The 18229-nt window shown below is 40.9% G+C and overlaps 1 protein-coding gene across 5 annotated transcripts in view; it reads right to left on the reverse strand.

The window, feature by feature from the left end:
* The window catches only part of tlcd3bb (TLC domain containing 3Bb), a 46929-nt gene that overhangs the window by 17167 nt on the left and 11533 nt on the right, over positions 1 to 18229 (reverse strand). For 3 of the 5 annotated variants that reach the window (XM_021565527.2, XM_036946689.1, XM_036946691.1), the window contains exon 2: positions 4085 to 4276. In XM_021565527.2, the coding sequence (XP_021421202.1) occupies positions 4085 to 4209 (125 nt within the window). In that variant the 5' untranslated portion in view covers positions 4210 to 4276. Of the gene's footprint in view, positions 1 to 4084; positions 4277 to 12536; positions 15886 to 18229 lie in introns of those variants that run through there. The other 2 variants (XM_036946692.1, XM_036946690.1) reach the window with 2 other exon arrangements.

Genomic DNA, 18229 nt, shown 5'->3' on the forward strand with positions numbered 1-18229 from the left:
GAATTTTTTTCCCATTCCTCCTTGCAAAACAGCTTGAGCTCAGTGAGGTTGGATGGAGAGCATTTGTGAACAGCAGTTTTCAGTTCTTTCCACATATTCTCGATTGAATTCAGGTCTGGACTTTGACTTGGCCATTCTAACACCTGGATATGTTTATTTTTGAACCATTCCATTGTAGATTTTGCTTTATGTTTTGGATCATTGTCTTGTTGGAAGACAAATCTCCGTCCCAGTCTCAGGTCTTTTGCAGATTCCATCAGGTTTTCTTCCAGAATGGTCCTGTATTTGGCTCCATCCATCTTCCCATCAATTTTAACCATCTTCCCTGTCCCTGCTGAAGAAAAGCAGGCCCAAACCATGATGCTGCCACCACCATGTTTGACAGTGGGGATGGTGTGTTCAGGGTGATGAGCTGTGTTGCTTTTACGCCAAACATAACGTTTTGCATTGTTGCCGAAAAGTTCAATTTTGGTTTCATCTGACCAGAGCACCTTCTTCCACATGTTTGGTGTGTCTCCCAGGTGGCTTGTGGCAAACTTTAAACAACACTTTTTATGGATATCTTTAAGAAATGGCTTTCTTCTTGCCACTCTTCCATAAAGGCCAGATTTGTGCAATATACGACTGATTGTTGTCCTATGGACAGAGTCTCCCACCTCAGCTGTAGATCTCTGCAGTTCATCCAGAGTGATCATGGGCCTCTTGGCTGCATCTCTGATCAGTCTTCTCCTTGTATGAGCTGAAAGTTTAGAGGGACGGCCAGGTCTTGGTAGATTTGCAGTGGTCTGATACTCCTTCCATTTCAATATTATCGCTTGCACAGTGCTCCTTGGGATGTTTAAAGCTTGGGAAATCTTTTTGTATCCAAATCCGGCTTTAAACTTCTTCACAACAGTATCTCGGACCTGCCTGGTGTGTTCCTTGTTCTTCATGATGCTCTCTGCGCTTTTAACGGACCTCTGAGACTATCACAGTGCAGGTGCATTTATACGGAGACTTGATTACACACAGGTGGATTGTATTTATCATCATTAGTCATTTAGGTCAACATTGGATCATTCAGAGATCCTCACTGAACTTCTGGAGAGAGTTTGCTGCACTGAAAGTAAAGGGGCTGAATAATTTTGCACGCCCAATTTTTCAGTTTTTGATTTGTTAAAAAAGTTTGAAATATCCAATAAATGTCGTTCCACTTCATGATTGTGTCCCACTTGTTGTTGATTCTTCACAAAAAAATACAGTTTTATATCTTTATGTTTGAAGCCTGAAATGTGGCAAAATGTCACAAAGTTCAAGGGGGCCAAATACTTTCGCAAGGCACTGTATATACAGTTGAAGTCAGAAGTTTACATACACTTATGTTGGCGTCATTAAAACTCGTTTTTCAACCACTCCACACATTTCTTGTTAACAAACTATAGTTTTGGCAAGTCGGTTAGGACATCTTCTTTGTGCATGACATTTTCCAACAATTATTTACAGACAGATTATTTCACTGTATCACAATTCCAGTGGGTCAGAAGTTTACATACACTAAGTTGACTGTGCCTTTAAACTGATTGGGAAATTTCAGAAAAATATGTAATGGCTTTAGAATCTTCTGATAGGCTAATTGACATAATTTGTGTCAATTGGAGGTTTACCTGTGGATGTATTTCCAGGCCTACCTTCAAACTCAGTGCCTCTGCTTGAAATCATGGCAAAAACAACAAAAAAATCATCCAAGAAATTGTAGACCCCACAAGTCTGGTTCATCCTTGGGAGCAATTTCCAAACACCTGAAGGAAACACGTTCATCTGTACAAACAATAGTACGCAAGTATAAACACCATTGGACCACACAGCAGTCATACCGCTCAGGAAGGAGACGCGTTCTGAATCCTAGAGATGAACGTACTTTGGTGCGAAAATTGCAAATCAGTCCCACACAACAGCAAAGGACCTTGTGATGATGCTGGAGGAAACAGGTACAAAATCATCTATATCCACAGTAAAACGAGTCATATATCGACCTAACCTGAAAGGTTGCTCAGCAAGGAAGAAGCCACTGCTCCAAAACCGCCATAAAAAAGCCAGACTACGGTTTGCAACTGCATATGGGGACAAAGACCGTACTGTTTGGAGAAATGTCCTCTGGTCTGATGAAACAAAAAAAGAACTGTTTGCCCATAATGACCATCGTTATGTTTGGAGGAAAAAGGGGGAGGCTTGCAAGCCGAAGAACACCATCTCAAACGTGAAGCACGGGGGTGGCAGCATCATGTTGTGGGGTGCTTTGCTGCAGGAGGGACTGGTGCACTTCACAAAATAGATGGCATCACGAGGGCGGAAAATTATGTGGATGTATTGAAGCAACATCTCAAGACATCAGTCAGGAAGTTAAAGCTTGGTCGCAAATGGGTCTTCCAAATGGACAATGACCCCAAACATAGTTCCAAAGTTGTGGCAAATGGCTGAAGAACAACAAAGTCAAGGTATTATCACAAAGCCCTGACCTCAATCCCATAGACAATTTGTGGGCAGAACTGAAAAAGCGTGTGCGAGCAAGGAGGCCTACAAACCTGACTCAGCTACACCAGCTCTGTCAGGAGGAATGGGCCAAAATTCACCCAACTTATTGTGGGAAGCTTGTGGAAGGCTACCCAAGTTAAACAATTTAAAGGCAATGCTACCAAATACTAATTGAGTGTATGTAAACTTCTGACCCATTGGGAATGTGATGAAAGAAATAAAAGCTTAGATAAATCATTCTCTCTACTATTATTCTTATGTTTCACACTCTTAAAATAAAGTGGTGATCCTAACTGACCTAAGACAGGGAATTTTTAGTACGATTAAATGTCAGGAATTGTGGAAAAACTGAGTGTAAATGTATTTGGCTAAGGTGTATGTAAACGTCCGACTCAACTGTACATAGTACCAGTCAAAGGTTTGGACACACGTACTCATTCAAGGAGTAATTCTTTATTTTTACTATTTTCTATGGAATCATGTAGTAACCAAAAAAGTGTTGAACAAATCAAAATGTATTTCATATTTGAGATTCTTCAAAAGGAAGCACCCTTTGCCTTGATAACAGCTTTGCACACGCTTGGCATTCTCTCAACCAGCTTCATGAGGTAGTCACCTGGAATGCATTTCAATTAGCAGGTGTGCCTTGTTAAAAGTTCATTTGTGGAATTTCTTTCCTTGTTAATGCGTTCGAGCCAATCAGTTATGTTGTGACAAGGTAGGGGTGGTATACAAAAGATAGCCCTATTTGGTAAAAGACAAAGTCCATATTATGGCAAGAACAGCTCAAATAAGCAAACAGAAATGACAGTCCATCATTACTTAAAGACACGAAGTTCAGTCAATGCAAAAAATTAAGAACTTTCAAGTTTCTTCAAATGCAGTCGCAAAAAACATCAAGCACTATGATGAAACTGGCTCTCATGAGGACCACCACAGGAAAGGAAGACCCAGAATTACCTCTGCGGCAGAGGATAAATTCATTAGCTTTAACTGCCCCTCAGATTGCAGACCAAATAAATGATTCATAGAGTTCAAGTAACAGACACATCTCAACATCAACTGTTCAGAGGAGACTGGTCGAATTGCTGCAACAAAACCACTACTAAAGGAAACCAATAATAAGAAGAGACTTGCTTTGGCCAAGCAATGGACATTAGAACGATGGAAATCTGTCCTCTGGTCTGTTGAGTCCAAATTCGATTTTTTGTTCCAACCGCCGTGTCTTTGTGAGATGCAGAGTAGGTGAATCGAGGATCTCCGCATGTGTGGTTCCCACCGTGAAGCATGGAGGAGGAGGTGTGATGGTGTGGTGGTGCTTTGCTGGTGACACTGTTGGTTATTTTTTAGAATTCAAGGCACACTTAACCAGCTACTTTGAAGAATTTTAAATATCTTTTGATTTGGTTAACCGTTTTTGTTACTTAAATGATTCCATGTGTTATTTCATGGTTTTGATGTCTTCGCTATTATTCTACAATGTAGAAAATAGTACAAATAAAGAAAAACCCTTGAATGAGTAGGTGTGTCTAAACTTTTAACTGGTACTGTATATGATCCCCACATCTCTCACCTGGCTGACACTATGACCGCATCCCCTTCGCTCCACCTCAGTGCAGGGATGTGCTTGAGGCATTGCTTGGAGAGCACGAACAGGCCTGGGAAGAAGACAGACCCGGCAGCCAGGATGGTCAACATGGTCCAACGTGTTTGTCTTGTTGGCAAAGTTCAGCAGGTAGTCTGGTCTTTGAGATCTTTCTTCCCTCTGAAATTGGAAGCACAGAGATAAACAATTTCAAAACAAGCAGGCAACTAATGCACTAATAAAAGTTGTTTCCTTTCTTTTATCATGTGTCGCCAAAGGGACACAGCATATTAAGTGGGAAAGGGGCATTGGGACAAAAATAGCACCAGCACAGAGTGGAGAAGAGGGCATTTGTTAAATTTACAAAGGTGCAGAGAGGGTTAGTGCGTGTGGATGATTGTGGTGATGCTGAGGGCTTGGTGTGGTGGCTGGTGAGTGATTTTCATAGATGAGGAAGCCCATTGTGCTATCATGACAGGGTGGCCATCTAAGGTCATTATGAACCTCATCACTACTAGGGCTGTGGCGGTCACGAAAATTTGTCAGCCAGTGATTGTCAAGCCTGTAACTGGTCGGTCTCACGGTAATTGACCGTTAATTAACATAAAACAAATTTAGCATCTCCTGGCCTACAAGCCATTTGAAAAAGTCTAATAAATCCATGTAATATAGCCTACACCTTCACAATAAATCCATTATTTTAGACAGGTCTAAAGATGCATGATATGAAGAAAATGTCTACTTCAGAAGAAAAGGATAGCATACTCTGAGTTGTCCTTATGTTAGGACCTGATGTGGCTAAGCCACATGGCTGTGGGCTACGCTAGTTAATTTAGCAGACAAGATTTGCTTATAATTCCGTGCCATTATTTTATAGTATGAAGAATACAATTGAACAAAGCTGAATAAAATATAAATATTTTCTTCAAACGATGAGGGAGTGCGGCACATGCGGCTATTCTGTGTTGAGTGGTTAATAAAGACATAGATACTCCTATATGCTTAATTTAGAGTTATTAACTTTAGTTGTGATACAAATGTTGGGCTATATGTTTTGATTTTTAATACATTGTAAGGTTGCGACTGATGATTTTTAAAAAGTCACTTGAAAGGCATGAGTTCTGCTTTGTTTTTTTACGCAGTCTGTACACACTCCAATAGTCTCTCATTCACAATTTGACAAGCCCTTTATAATGCCTCGAATTTCACGGCAGCATCCTCTTTGTGGCAGTAATGCAACCGAAAGAAATCTTTGCCTTTTGTGGCCCGGAGTGCTGTGTTGTGCCCTTCTCCCTGAGTGTGCTGCGCAATCAGATGGCACTCAGTCACGCGATCGGGTCTTTCTCACAGGCTACAAGTGAAGACGGACACATCGGGGAAGCAACTGCACGCGTCCTTATCCAATTCCCGAGGTGCATATTGAAGATATTGGAAGAACTGTCCATATTTACATTGTCAGCCAACAAGATGAGCAGGCCTAACAAACAGCAAATGCACTAGCCTATGTCAATCTACTATCCCCCATAGTACAAAAATCGACCTACTCTAATCTGTGGGAGAAATAAATATTCCAAACATAGTCTGGGACAGTTGTGGGATGCGATAGATCCCAAATGAATATAACCACCAGCATCTAAAAAAACAGTTGTATGCAATGTTGCTGACGCAACAGATCAGAATGTTTACTTTAAAATGTTGATAAACTATTAGAATATTTCTTCACATTATAAGCGCAGCAATATGCACATGGTAGTAGGCTATAAGCACAAATGTTCCATTCGCGGGAATACACCATTATCAAAAGTGACCGCAAATGTGATTATGCATGTAATGCTTTTATTATAAAAGGTCCCCTTTTTATGCTGAAAAGGATCTTCCCCAAATGTGCTTAATTTTAACAAGTTATTTGGCCACTTTATTTGCGACACAAACCTTATTAAAACGTAGGCCTATGAGCTAGGCTACATGAAGTGTGCGACTACCATTCAAAAAAGTTGCAAAAAAATACATTGTTTCTTATGCTGGGCACAAGTGATAATATATCATTCACAAGTGATAGGCTAATATTGTCACCCATCATACTATTCTTGACTTAATCTCATCTTTACATATACGAAATAATATATGTGTGACATTTGTTTTGATTTAGAATGGACCATTATCACGCATCTGTATCGAAACAGGGGCAGCGGAAAAAAATACATGTGCACTTAAATAGCGAATGGAGGACGCTTTTCCCCGTGGTTTATTTTTATGCAAGCCAGGTAGGCTATACTCCTGTTGTAAATATAAGCAATGTGCTTAATATTAGGAAAGTTGAGAAATAAAAATAGTAGGCCTAGCCTATAGAAAGCTGATGGGATCCTCGTCTTTTTATTAGTGGCCATCACTCTGTTCTCACGCAATTGCATAGCCTAAAGAAATGTTGTGCAACATGAGCTCATGAAGTGTTTGATTTGATTTTTGAATACATTTGCATTTTTGTCAGAGTGATTAGAGGGACAATAGAGTGCTGAGTACCAGGCAGTTAGCAAGTTTGGTAGGCTACTAAGTGACCATCAGCAGCATCAGAGCTTGTAGAAGCCTAATTAGAGTGACTAAATGGTCATGTGGAATTTGACTGCCTTCATGACTCGTGACCGACCGGTGTGGCAGTAATACGGTCACCGAATGGTTGGTTACTTAAGACATAAACGAAAGGAGGTTGGGTAGTTGGGGAGGATGGGTAGGCGTATAGGCCTAACGGTAACGTCTAACTACCCAAAGTTTGCGTTTTCGAATCATGTCAGGGACAAATTAAGCATTTTAACTAATTAGCAACTTTGCGAATACTTGCAGTGGCTGCTCTTTCACTGTAAATGTATATCATTAATATGTTATTGACATGTAAATCTGTCATAAAAATCAGGAATTTCCTCAATAAACACAAATATGAGCGTTTCTGCATCTCATCGGTAGAAAAGGGCCATCTACATTTCCTGGTTGTAAGTAGGGATGCACGATATATCGGTGAACATATCGGAATCGGACGATATTAGCTAAAAAATGGCAACATCGGTATCGGCCCGATGTCTAGTTTAACGCTGATGTTAAAAACCGAAGTCAAAGCTACCGCACATACCTATATAATGTTGTAATGACGCCAAGTAAAATTTTGCGCTACACGTGCAACACAGCATTCCTAACCTAGCCCACAATGTCTGCTGTGTGGATCGAGCAGTCAAGCAGTCATTTGATAGAGTAACAACATTTCAGCGAGACAACTCAAAGCCGAAATCCATTAAAGCCAAGAAAATGGAATTCATTGCCCTTAATCAACCATTCTCTGTCGTGGGTGATGTTGACTATCGCCGACTGCTCGAGCACCGGTACACACCAAGTGCGCTATTTTTCAGATGTTGCCCTACCAGAGTTACACAGTAATAGCGTCCCTGCTATTAGCTTCACAACATACATACTATGGAACGCCATTTGGGTCTTTGCGTGTCAGAAAAGATACAGTAGCACTGTCAAAGCTGTACAAAAAAGTCGGCAAACACCGGCCACAAACGATGCGTTTACAATACCGCGTTGGTAATAAAGAACAATTTGTTCGACCGCAACTTCTGGGGTAGCTAGCTGTAGCTTGGTACCTAGCTAGCACCAATACAACCAGCCTGAAAACAATGACCAATAGAAACTGCAGTCATTTTCATTATTCTTAGCAATGATTTAGGAATCCTTGTGAGTATTAGCTAGATTGCCACTTGTTCGCCTATTGAAATTCAACTTCAGTTCATGAAAATAAATAGCTAGCCAGATACTTAACCCTCTTGTCCAAAGCTAACGCCCTGCCCTATGGGACTCCCAATCACGGCCGGATGTGATACAGCCTGGATTCAAACCAGGGACTGTAGTGACGCTTGCACTGAGATGCAGTGCCTTAGACTGCAGCGTCCTAGTGTGTGTGTTTTAACTATTTAACTGTACTAGAATGTTTAAAAGTCTGCTAAAATGTTTAATATCGGTATACTTTTGGGGGGCAAGGAAAATATTGGATATCGGTATGGCCAAAAATGTCATATCGGTGCATCACTAGTTGTAAGCAAAACCACAATATCCAGAATTCATAGCGATTTCAGTACACGATACCGCCTCTGTCGAGGTGGATCGGTTTGAGAGTGGGTGTCAACAGGTAGCTAATGTTACTCACTGGACCAGCCACTCGTTCCTAAAACATAAGCTTGAGAAAAACTATAACTATATAATAACTATTTTGTGTCAACAACTGTAAAGTTTAGTCATTGTGTACCTGGATCTGCAAACTACAAGCAAGCACAGGAGCTGAAGTAACATTTAATCGGTTACTTTAATAAGAAGACAAGCCGAGGTAACGTTGCTAACTTAGCTAGCGAACTAAATTAGTGTATCTAAACTAAAGAAAGTATAATGTAATGTAAATTAGCCAGCTGCCATCTGGCCATGTGATCTGTAACTTTGCAAAGTAACTTTAGCTATGTTAAGTTAGCCAGCTAACAGTGAGATACTAAGGTAACTAAACTAACACAGAGGCTAACGTGACCGGCATATGCATATCTACAGAGTCCAATCCCATCAACATGTGCAGCGGCATCAACATCAAGCTCAGCACCAGGAACTAGTTTAAGTCACCTTTGCTAAATCTTTCCATAACTCTAATTTACACATCTCCATTTGGCTTTCAGGGGGTCACTTTTTTATTTATTGCAGCTGCAGAGTTTTAAAACAGCCTATCACTCAAATAGCGTTGCTTTAAATCCATCTTAAATCAATCTACTGGCAAGCACTGTCGCAGTCACTATCCATCAATTCCTTTCAAATTGCATCCAAAATAGATACTCCTGTTTAAGATTGATACAGTGGGGCAAAAAAGTATTTAGTCAGCCACCAATTGTGTAAGTTCTCCCACTTAAAAAGATGAGAGAGGCCTGTAATTTTCATCATAGGTACACTTCAACTATGACAATGAGATTTTCTGGATTTTTTTTTCTTCATTTTGTCTGTCATAGTTGAAGTGTACCTATGATGAAAATTACAGGCCTCTCTGATCTTTTTAAGTGGGAGAACTTGCACAATTGGTGGCTGACTAAATACTTTTTTGCCCCACTGTATATGTATAGATGTCCTAACCTACCTCTTCCAGGTAATACATTCAATTGACCTTATATTTAGCTAATGAATAATGGGTTATGCATAATAAGCTTCTAACTTAAGCACCACCTGTGCTGCTCTTGCTTCCCTCCTTAAAAAACGCATCTTGTCTCTTGGAGTCCCAGGAAAAGCTATAATAGAACAGTTTGCTGGATTTTGGGGCATTTCCTACAAGGCCAGCATCAAGGAGTCAAGCTGCTAGTTGAGGACTATTAACATAAGTATTGAGACCCTTTGCTATGAGATTTGAAATTGAGCTCAGGTGCATCCTGTTTGATCATCCTTGAAATGTTTCTACAACTTTATCGGAGTCCACCTGTGGTAAATTCAATTGGTTGAACATGATTTGGAAACGCACACACCTGTCTATATAAAGGTCCCACATTTGACAGTGCATGTCAGAACAAAAACCAAGCAATGAGGTCGAAGGAATTATCCATAGAGATCCAGGACAGGCATGTGTCGAGGCACAGATCTGGGGAAGGGTACCAAAACATGTCTGCAGCATTAAAGGTCCCCAAGAACACATTTCGGTCCCCAAGAGGCCATTTCGGAAACATCAAGACTTGACCAGGTGGCCAGCACTAGGAACTGAGCAATGGGGGGAGAAAGGCCTTGGTCAGGGAGGTGACCAAGAACCCGATGGTCACTCTGACAGAGCTCCAGAGTTCCTCTGTGGAGATGGGAGAACATTCCAGAAGGACAACCATCTCTGCAGCACTTCACCAAATCAGGCCTTTATGGTAGAGTGGCCAGATGGAAGCCACTCCTAAATAAAAAGGCACAGTACAGCCCACTTGGAGTTTGCCAAAAGGCACCTAAAGACTCTCGGACCATGAGAAAAAAGATTCTGGCCTGATGAAACCAAGATTGAACTCTTTGGCCTGAGGAAACCTGGTACCATCCCTACGGTGAAGCATAGTGGTGGCAGCAAATTGCAGAAAAGCCTTTTTGAAATCTGACATGTTGGCTGGATTCACAACAAATGTAGCTTTAATTTGCTATCTTGCATGTGTGATTTCATGAAAGTTTGATTTTTTATAGTAATTTATTTGAATTTGGCGCTCTGCATTTTCACTGGCTTTTGGCCAGGTGGGACGCTAGCATCCGACATATCCCAGAGAGGTTAACATCAAGAGCAATGGTGACATCATTGGGGACCTTTAAGGTTGCAATGACACATCCATAACCTGAGCGGAAACCAGATTGCATAGCCGAGAGAATACTATCAACATCAAGAAAGCCAGTCAGATGATTATTGACAAGTTTTTCCAACACTTTTGATAAACGGGAAAAATAGAAATAGACCTATAACAGTTAGGATCAGCTTGATCTCCCCCTTAAATAAAGGACACACCATGGCTGCCTTCCAAGCAATGGGAACCTCCCCAGAAAGGAGAGAGAGGTTAAAAAGGTTGGAGACCAGGTTGCTGCCCCTATCATCGCCATGCCTAAGGAAGAAAGGGTCTAAACCATCTGACCCAGATGTTTTTTGGGGGTCAAGTTTAAGGAGCTCCTTTACCACCCTCAGACTCACTGACTGCCTGCAGGGAGAAACGTTGTAGTGGGCAGGGGAAAAAGAGGGAGAACCATCTGGGATAGTCCCATTAGAATGGGTGGGAGATGAGGAAATGTTGGACGGGCAAGGAGGCATGGCTGAGTCAAATAGGAATCCTGAATTAATGAAGTGGTGATTAAAGAGCACAGCCATGTGCTTCTTGTCAGTAACAACCACATCATCAACTTTAACATGGGCAGCTGTGAGGAGGGTTTATTCTCTAGGTCTTTAATCCATTTTCTAGAACTTCTTGGGGTTAGACCCACAGAGAGAGAACTGCTCCTTTAAGTAACTAACTTTGGCCTTCCGGATAGCCTGAGTGCACTTATTTCTCATTTGCCTGAACCATTGCCAGTCAGCCTGAGTATGCGTGTGCGGAGCCATTCGTCAAATGCAACTCTTGAGGTGGAATAACTCTGCAAAATCATGGTTGAACCAGGGGCTGAACCTGTTTTTAATTCTCATTTTCTTTATGGGGGTGTGTTTGTTAACAATACCGCTGAAAATATCAAAAAAAGAAGATCCAAGCTGAGGCCAGGTCATGAAGGAAGGCTTGCTCATTAAAGTTTTTTTAGCAAGCGTCTATGACAGGTCGTTTCACTGAGCAGCCATTACAAACACAGGCTGTAAAACAGTGATCAGTAAGGCCATTACAGAAAACACCAGACTGATACCTATCAGGATTATTTGTGAGGATAACATCGAAGAGAGAATCCTTTTCTGGGTGTTTGGAGTCATACCTTGTGGGATTTGTAATAATCTGAGAAAGATTTAGGGAGTCCCGTTGCTTTAATAGTTGGTCAGGCGGTTTAAGCATGTCCCAGTTTCGGTCACCAAGCAGGACAAATTCAGACTTAGTATAAAGGGCCAGGAGAGAGCTTAGGGCAGGTAGGGTACAGGCCGGTGCTGATTGAGGACGATAGCACCCAGCAACAGTCAACAAACAGCTATTTCAAAGTTTAATGCTTAAAACCAGCAAATCAAATTGTTTGGGGACAGACTTGGTGGAGACAACCAAGCACTGAAAGTGATCCTTGTTAAAGATTGCCACGCCCCCACCTTTGGAAGATCTGTCTTGCCAAAAAAGGTTAAAACCAGAAAGGTTAACATCAATATTCAAAACACTCTTTCCTAACCACGTCTCAGTAATGACCAACACATCTGGATTGGAGCTGTGAGCCCACACTTTCAATGAATCCATTTTAGGTAATAAGCTTCTAGTTTTAACTTGCAGAAAACCTAGGCTTTACAAGAGCAGAAGTCAATGAAACAGATATCAGAGCACAAGTCAGAATAGGGGGTAGCAACAGTAGATGGGCCAAGGTGTACATGCACATTTCCAGATATAATCAACAGTAATACAAATCAGGGCACGGCGGAGAACAGGGAGAGCTCTGCAGTGCTGATTTATGACATTGAATGTGCATCAGATGGCAACAAGATCATATTGTACAGCAATTTCATCAGGTAACATGAATACAAAGCCGGCGAGAGGTGGTTAGAATAGGATGGGAGGCCAAAAGTCTGTGTAACCAATAGAGTCAGAGTCCCGAGTGTGGGAACAAACAGTCTGTCCCACGGTTTGGTAAAGAAAGTTTGTAGTCAACAAAGTATGCAGGAGTCATGAGGCAAATAGCAAAATGCACAAGAAAGTGTGTGAGTGCTGGAGGAGAGCGAAAGCTCGGGAGAGAGGGGTGAGTGTGGTGGGTGTACCTGTACCAGACAGGGGGAGACAACCAGGGCAGACGGTGAACAGATCGCCAGGTGGAATCCAAGCAGCAGTGCAGCAGGCAACGGGAGTAGGTGTCACACCCACTTGGGAAAAACTTTTATTTCTGGAGGCAGATTTCTTGTAGAAAATGCCAGTGAATGCTCTTTGGACAGCAGGAGCATTGAATTTGTATCTGGTCTGTCCTTGCAAGCCTGGGAGCCTTAACTCAGCATTCAGTCGCCATAAATAAAGTATATCTTTGTAATGTACTTTATTTTACATTTTTCTTCTTGGTTTTCAAAATAGCATCAGACCAAACACTACCCACTCAGTGCCAAGTTGGATGGTGTCCTCAGATCTCTGCTGTTTGTTTGCTAGAGTACCCTCCGTATAGCTTGGAAAAAGAAAACCTTTAAAGCAGTAATCTCTCCAGGTCATTTTGGTCAAAATTAGGTTGTAGGTTTTGATCTGAAGGCCATGCTGTGGAGGGTAGCATCCTGCATATGTACCCGCAGAAAAAATCAAAGTTTATCTAACTCCAAATCTATCCTTTTGAAAAAACATGTTGAAAAATGTGAAAGCTCACATGCAGCTGTCTCTCTCCCTGAGGGGGGCGTGTCAGGTTGCGGATCCATCGATACAAAGGACCTCGTCCTTAAGTGGGCAAGGGAACATGGCGATATCACTTTCCAAGGCCACAAGATCAAGTTCTACCAGGATTTCAGTTCTAGCCTGGCGAAGAAACGGGTCACATTCAACGATACCAAGTCCACTCTGTACAAGAAAGGAATCAGCTTTGGGCTGACTTATCCTGCTCTGCTCTTTGTAAACTTTAATTTGATCTTGTTTAGTTTCTTAAATCAAAGACAATCACTGTTAAAAGCGCATCATTTTGATTTCTTTCTTTTTACTAAGGCTTGAACTTGCTGCTCAACTTAAGGCAATCTATAGCCTACATTGCAGTTTGGCAGCCTTTAGGTCATTTCGGATACTAATGTTACTCGCTGGTTAGACACCGATCCTGTCTACCAATATTTGTATGTATGTATGTATGTATGTATGTATGTGTGTATGTGTGTATGTATGTATATGTATATATATATATTTCATTGGGGGTCTGCTTTTTGTGATTTTTTGTATGGACATTCTATACTACTGTGGTTTACGTTGGCCTTAATTGGTGTTGTTGGTCACTGATGGTTCTCAGTTGCATTCACTTTATCTTGGACTCAACGACGACTCTTCTCTTCCAATTTTACTCATTTAATTGTTGCACTAGCTGAAGAGTTTAGACCCATGGTTTGTTTGCTTAATTGTACATATCCAAAATGCTAGTTGTCTGTATACCATCATTTAATTGTTTCCCCCTAAGGACGTTTGTAACAATTTACCAATACAGGGGCTGACCCTTTTTCATAGTCTACTAGTTAATTTCAAATGATTCTCATTACTCAGACCTGTGGCAACACCCAGTGGACTACATTCATATTATAGCCAGTGAAATGCCACCGATTGCTGTTAACATTTTTCAATAACTGACGCTTAAGGTTATACTCTTTGTTTAAAGTGTGACCGAAACCCAAATTGTGTACTTGCCTACTGCCATATTAAATGTTTTAATTTCAAGGTTGTATGTAACTTCTTTCCTAGGTCGGTTTGACCTCACATCACGTTTAGGATAATCAACGAACGCTGAGTAAGAGAATTCCTGCTGCTCGTCTTGTTCATAATGACGAGATTAGGATTATAATTATTTTCCTTTTTCTTTAAATGGTTTTATACCATCACTTGTATTTTATTTTTGTGTATGTTGGGGGTAGTGGGGCAAAGATTATTGTGCTCTGCTTCTCTAGAGGATTTTTTTTTTCATGCTGCTCCTCTTTCAATCTCTCTTTTAAGGATTCATGTCTAGTTCAACAACAAGTCAGGATGGTATTTTGGGGCTTCCAGTTAGACTGGTGACATGGAACATTTGCGGTTGTGGGGGGAAAGTTAAGTGCTTCTGAGCACTGAAGAGCCTGAATAATGATATCGCATTTCTTCAAGAAACGCACCTACATATTAACGACCATACTAGATTGCATAAAGCATGGGTTGGACAGGTTTTTAATACTAATTTGAACGGCAAAGCCAGGGTAATAGCAATAGTGATTTCACCCTCACAGATCATTTCAGATTCTGGAGGATGTTATACCACAGTTAGTGGCACCCTCTTCCAAACCCCTGTAGTACTTGCCAATGTTTACACCCCTAACTGGGATGACACTAGATTTATGACACCTCATTTAGCCTCTCTCCCTAATCTTGACACCCACCGCCTCATCTTCGGCAGTGACCTTAACTCTGTTACTGAACCAAGACTAGACCAGTCTAATCCCAGAACACTTACTCCTTTCGGGATGGCAAAAGCTCTTTCTACATTCATGACCCAAATGGGTTGTGTTGATCCATGGTGCTTCCTCCACCCGGTCTCAAAAGACTTCTACTTTTCTCATGTTCATCAAGCCTACTCGCGAATAGACTACTTTTTTTTATAGTTAGAGCCCTTCTCCCCTCAGTTAAAATTACAGAATATTCTGTTCTAGTAATTTTGGACAATTCCCCCACATTCTGGATTTAGCTCTTACTTACGAACGCAAAAAAACTGTTGAATTGGAGATTTAACACGGCCCTATTGTCCAACAAAAAATTATGACTTTATTTCAACCAACATAGATGTATTCATTCAAACAAATAAAAATGACAACACCTCCCCCTCTCTTCTTTGGGAGACTTTCAAAATGGTATTATAGGGAAATAATTTCTTACATTGCTCATTATTTCAAACAAAGAAAACTGAAACGTCAAGAACTGGTGGACTCAATCCTGGCAATAGACCGCCAATATTCACCTTCTCCATCCCCTGAATTATACACAGAGGCTGAAACTTCAAACTCAACTTAATCTGCTTTCCACTGATAAAGCAGAGTTTCTGTTGCAATGAACAAAGGGGACGTACTACGAATATGGTGACAAGGCCAGCCGCCTTTTGGCACACCAGCTTAAAACGCCAGTCAGCATCTCATCTCATAGGTATATGACTCTTCCCGTGATATTACAAGTGATCCCTCTAATATTACTTCAACTTGTGTCATTTTTCTTACCTCAACAAATCCGAACCCCCATCAGATAATACGGCTATGGACAACTTTTTAGATATCTTGGATATTCCATCCATTGATATGAACATGAATAAAGTTCTGGATAACCCTCTGCATCTAGATATCTAGATAGGGGTGGCAGGTAGCCTAGTGGTTAGAGCGTTGGTCTAGCAACTGAAAAGTTGCAAGATCAAATCCCTGAGCTGACAAGGTAAAAATCTGTCGTTCTGCCTCTGAACAAGGCAGTTAACCCACTGTTCCTAGGCCGTCATTGAAAATAAGAATTTGTTTTTAACTGACTTGCCTAATTAAATAAAGGAAAAATCCAAATGAGATAAAAGGTTCTAAAGTCGATTTTTATTTAAAAAACTCATATAAACTAGTCCCATTACTATTAGATATGTTCACCGACTCGTTTTCACAAGGCTCTCTCCCCTCTGATGCAAACTCAAGCCTCCATCTCACATATACTCAAGAAAGATAAAGATCTAGCAGAATGTGGTGGATATCGGCCCATTTCACTTTTGAATGCTGATGTTAAACTATTAGTTAAGGTTCTATCATGCCGGTTGGAGCCCTGCCTTCAGGATGTCATATCTGATGATCAAACAGGTTTTTAACATTATACTCTCTCCTTCTGTCTCTCCAGACCCCGAAATTGTTGTTTCTCTTGATGCATAGAAGGCTTTCAACCAGATGGAGTAGGATTATTTATATAAGATTTTGGCAAGATTTAGGTCCAATTTCATCTCATGAATGTGTCTGCTCTATTCTGCTCCTATGGCTAGCGTACACACCAACTCTCAACATTCAAAATACTTCCCCCTCTCCAGAGGGACTAGTCAAGGGTGTCCTATGTCCCCGCTCCTTTTTGCACTTAGAACCACTTTCCTTGACCTTACAATTATCATCATCATTCACTGGAATCCACCGAGCTGGTGAAAAACAAAGTGTCGATGTATGCAGATGATCTACTATTATCACTAATCCTTTGAACTCTGTCAATAATATACTGCATATTTTAGACACATTTGGATCATTCTCAGGTTACAAATTGAACGTTCAGAGAAGTGAACGTTTTCCGATCAACCCCACTGCCAAGCAAATTCCCCATTGAGCCCTGCCTTTCCGTCTGTTTCCCTCTGGTTTTTCCTATTTAGGTGTGATTATAACAACATTTCTGGCTATCCTACATAAAAACGAACTTTGCAAATCTAGTCACGCAAGTTAAAGCGGCCTTCTAACGTTGGGATAGTCTGCCTCTCTCCTTAGCTGGCAGAATCTAATCTGTTAAACTTTATTTTTTTTTACCTAGGATTCTATACCTTTTTCAATGTCTTCTGATCTTTCTGCCGAAATACTTTTTTACCAAGTTGGATTAGCTCAGTCATTTTATCTGCGCAGGCATATCACCTAGGAGACATAAAGCAATACTTCAAAGAAGGAGACAAGATGGAGGATTGGTACTTCCAAATTCTGGTGTAATGCTCCAAGTACCAACTGGTGCTCATTAGAAGCACACTCCTGCCAATCATGCTCCCTTTCTGCTCTTACTTGTGCCCCACTGTCCTTGTGTCCTTCAAAGTATACTGGAAACCCCATTGTGCACTCTATGAAGATCTGGAGACAATTTTAGACTGTCTGCCCCTTCTCTTCCGAGCCCTGTTTGTAAAAAACACCTATTTTTTGCCTCCAAACTTGACCAGGCTTTTGTTTTGTGGTGAGAAAGAGGTTTGGTATGTTTCAAATATGTATTTTTAGATGGGAAGTTAGCAAGTTTGAATATCGTAGCTAAATGTAATCTGTCTCATTCTAATCTTTCCACTATTTTCAAGCCCATAACTTTGTTTGCTCTCATTTTCCCACCTTTCCTCAACTGCCTCCCAAGACGTTGCGAGAAGAGATTTTGTCCCCCTCGTGGATTCGGCAAGGTCTGATTTCGGGATTATATGACATTATGCTTTCCTCTGAACCCTCTCCAATAAACAAAATCAAGGCAGGTCAAGTTCACTACCCCAGCCTTACCCCAGTCTTACACAAGACTGGTGGGAGGAGGCCTTTCTTAGGGTTAACTCCAACTTAAGTTTAAATTCAGTTCAAACTCTTGCACAGAATTCACTACACCAAAGAAAAACGTAGTAAATTCCTCCCAGACACAAATGAGACGTGATAGATGTCCATTCACTCTGGCAAACCACACCCATATGTTTTATTCATGTTCTAAGCTGTCTGAGTATTTGTCCTCCTTTTTTAACACTCTCAAAAATTCTAGATATTGACCTACAGCCTTGTCCTTTTATAGCTATATTTGGAGTTCTATCTTGTAGCCTCATCTCACTAAAAGTAAAGCAGACGTTGTAGAGTTTGCTTCCCTCATAGCCCGCTGGCAGATCTTGCTTAATTGGAAATCCTCCAAACCTCCCACTGCATCATCCTGGTTGAAAGATTTAATATATTTTCTATACTTCAAAAAAATGTAATAAAACAGAGGTTGTACTGATAACTTTTTATTGAGATGGCAGCCTTTAATTTCCTTTTTTGAAAAGTTGCTTTCT

This window comes from Oncorhynchus mykiss, chromosome 16, assembly GCF_013265735.2.
Source record: "Oncorhynchus mykiss isolate Arlee chromosome 16, USDA_OmykA_1.1, whole genome shotgun sequence".
Taxonomy (NCBI): Eukaryota; Metazoa; Chordata; class Actinopteri; order Salmoniformes; family Salmonidae; genus Oncorhynchus; species Oncorhynchus mykiss.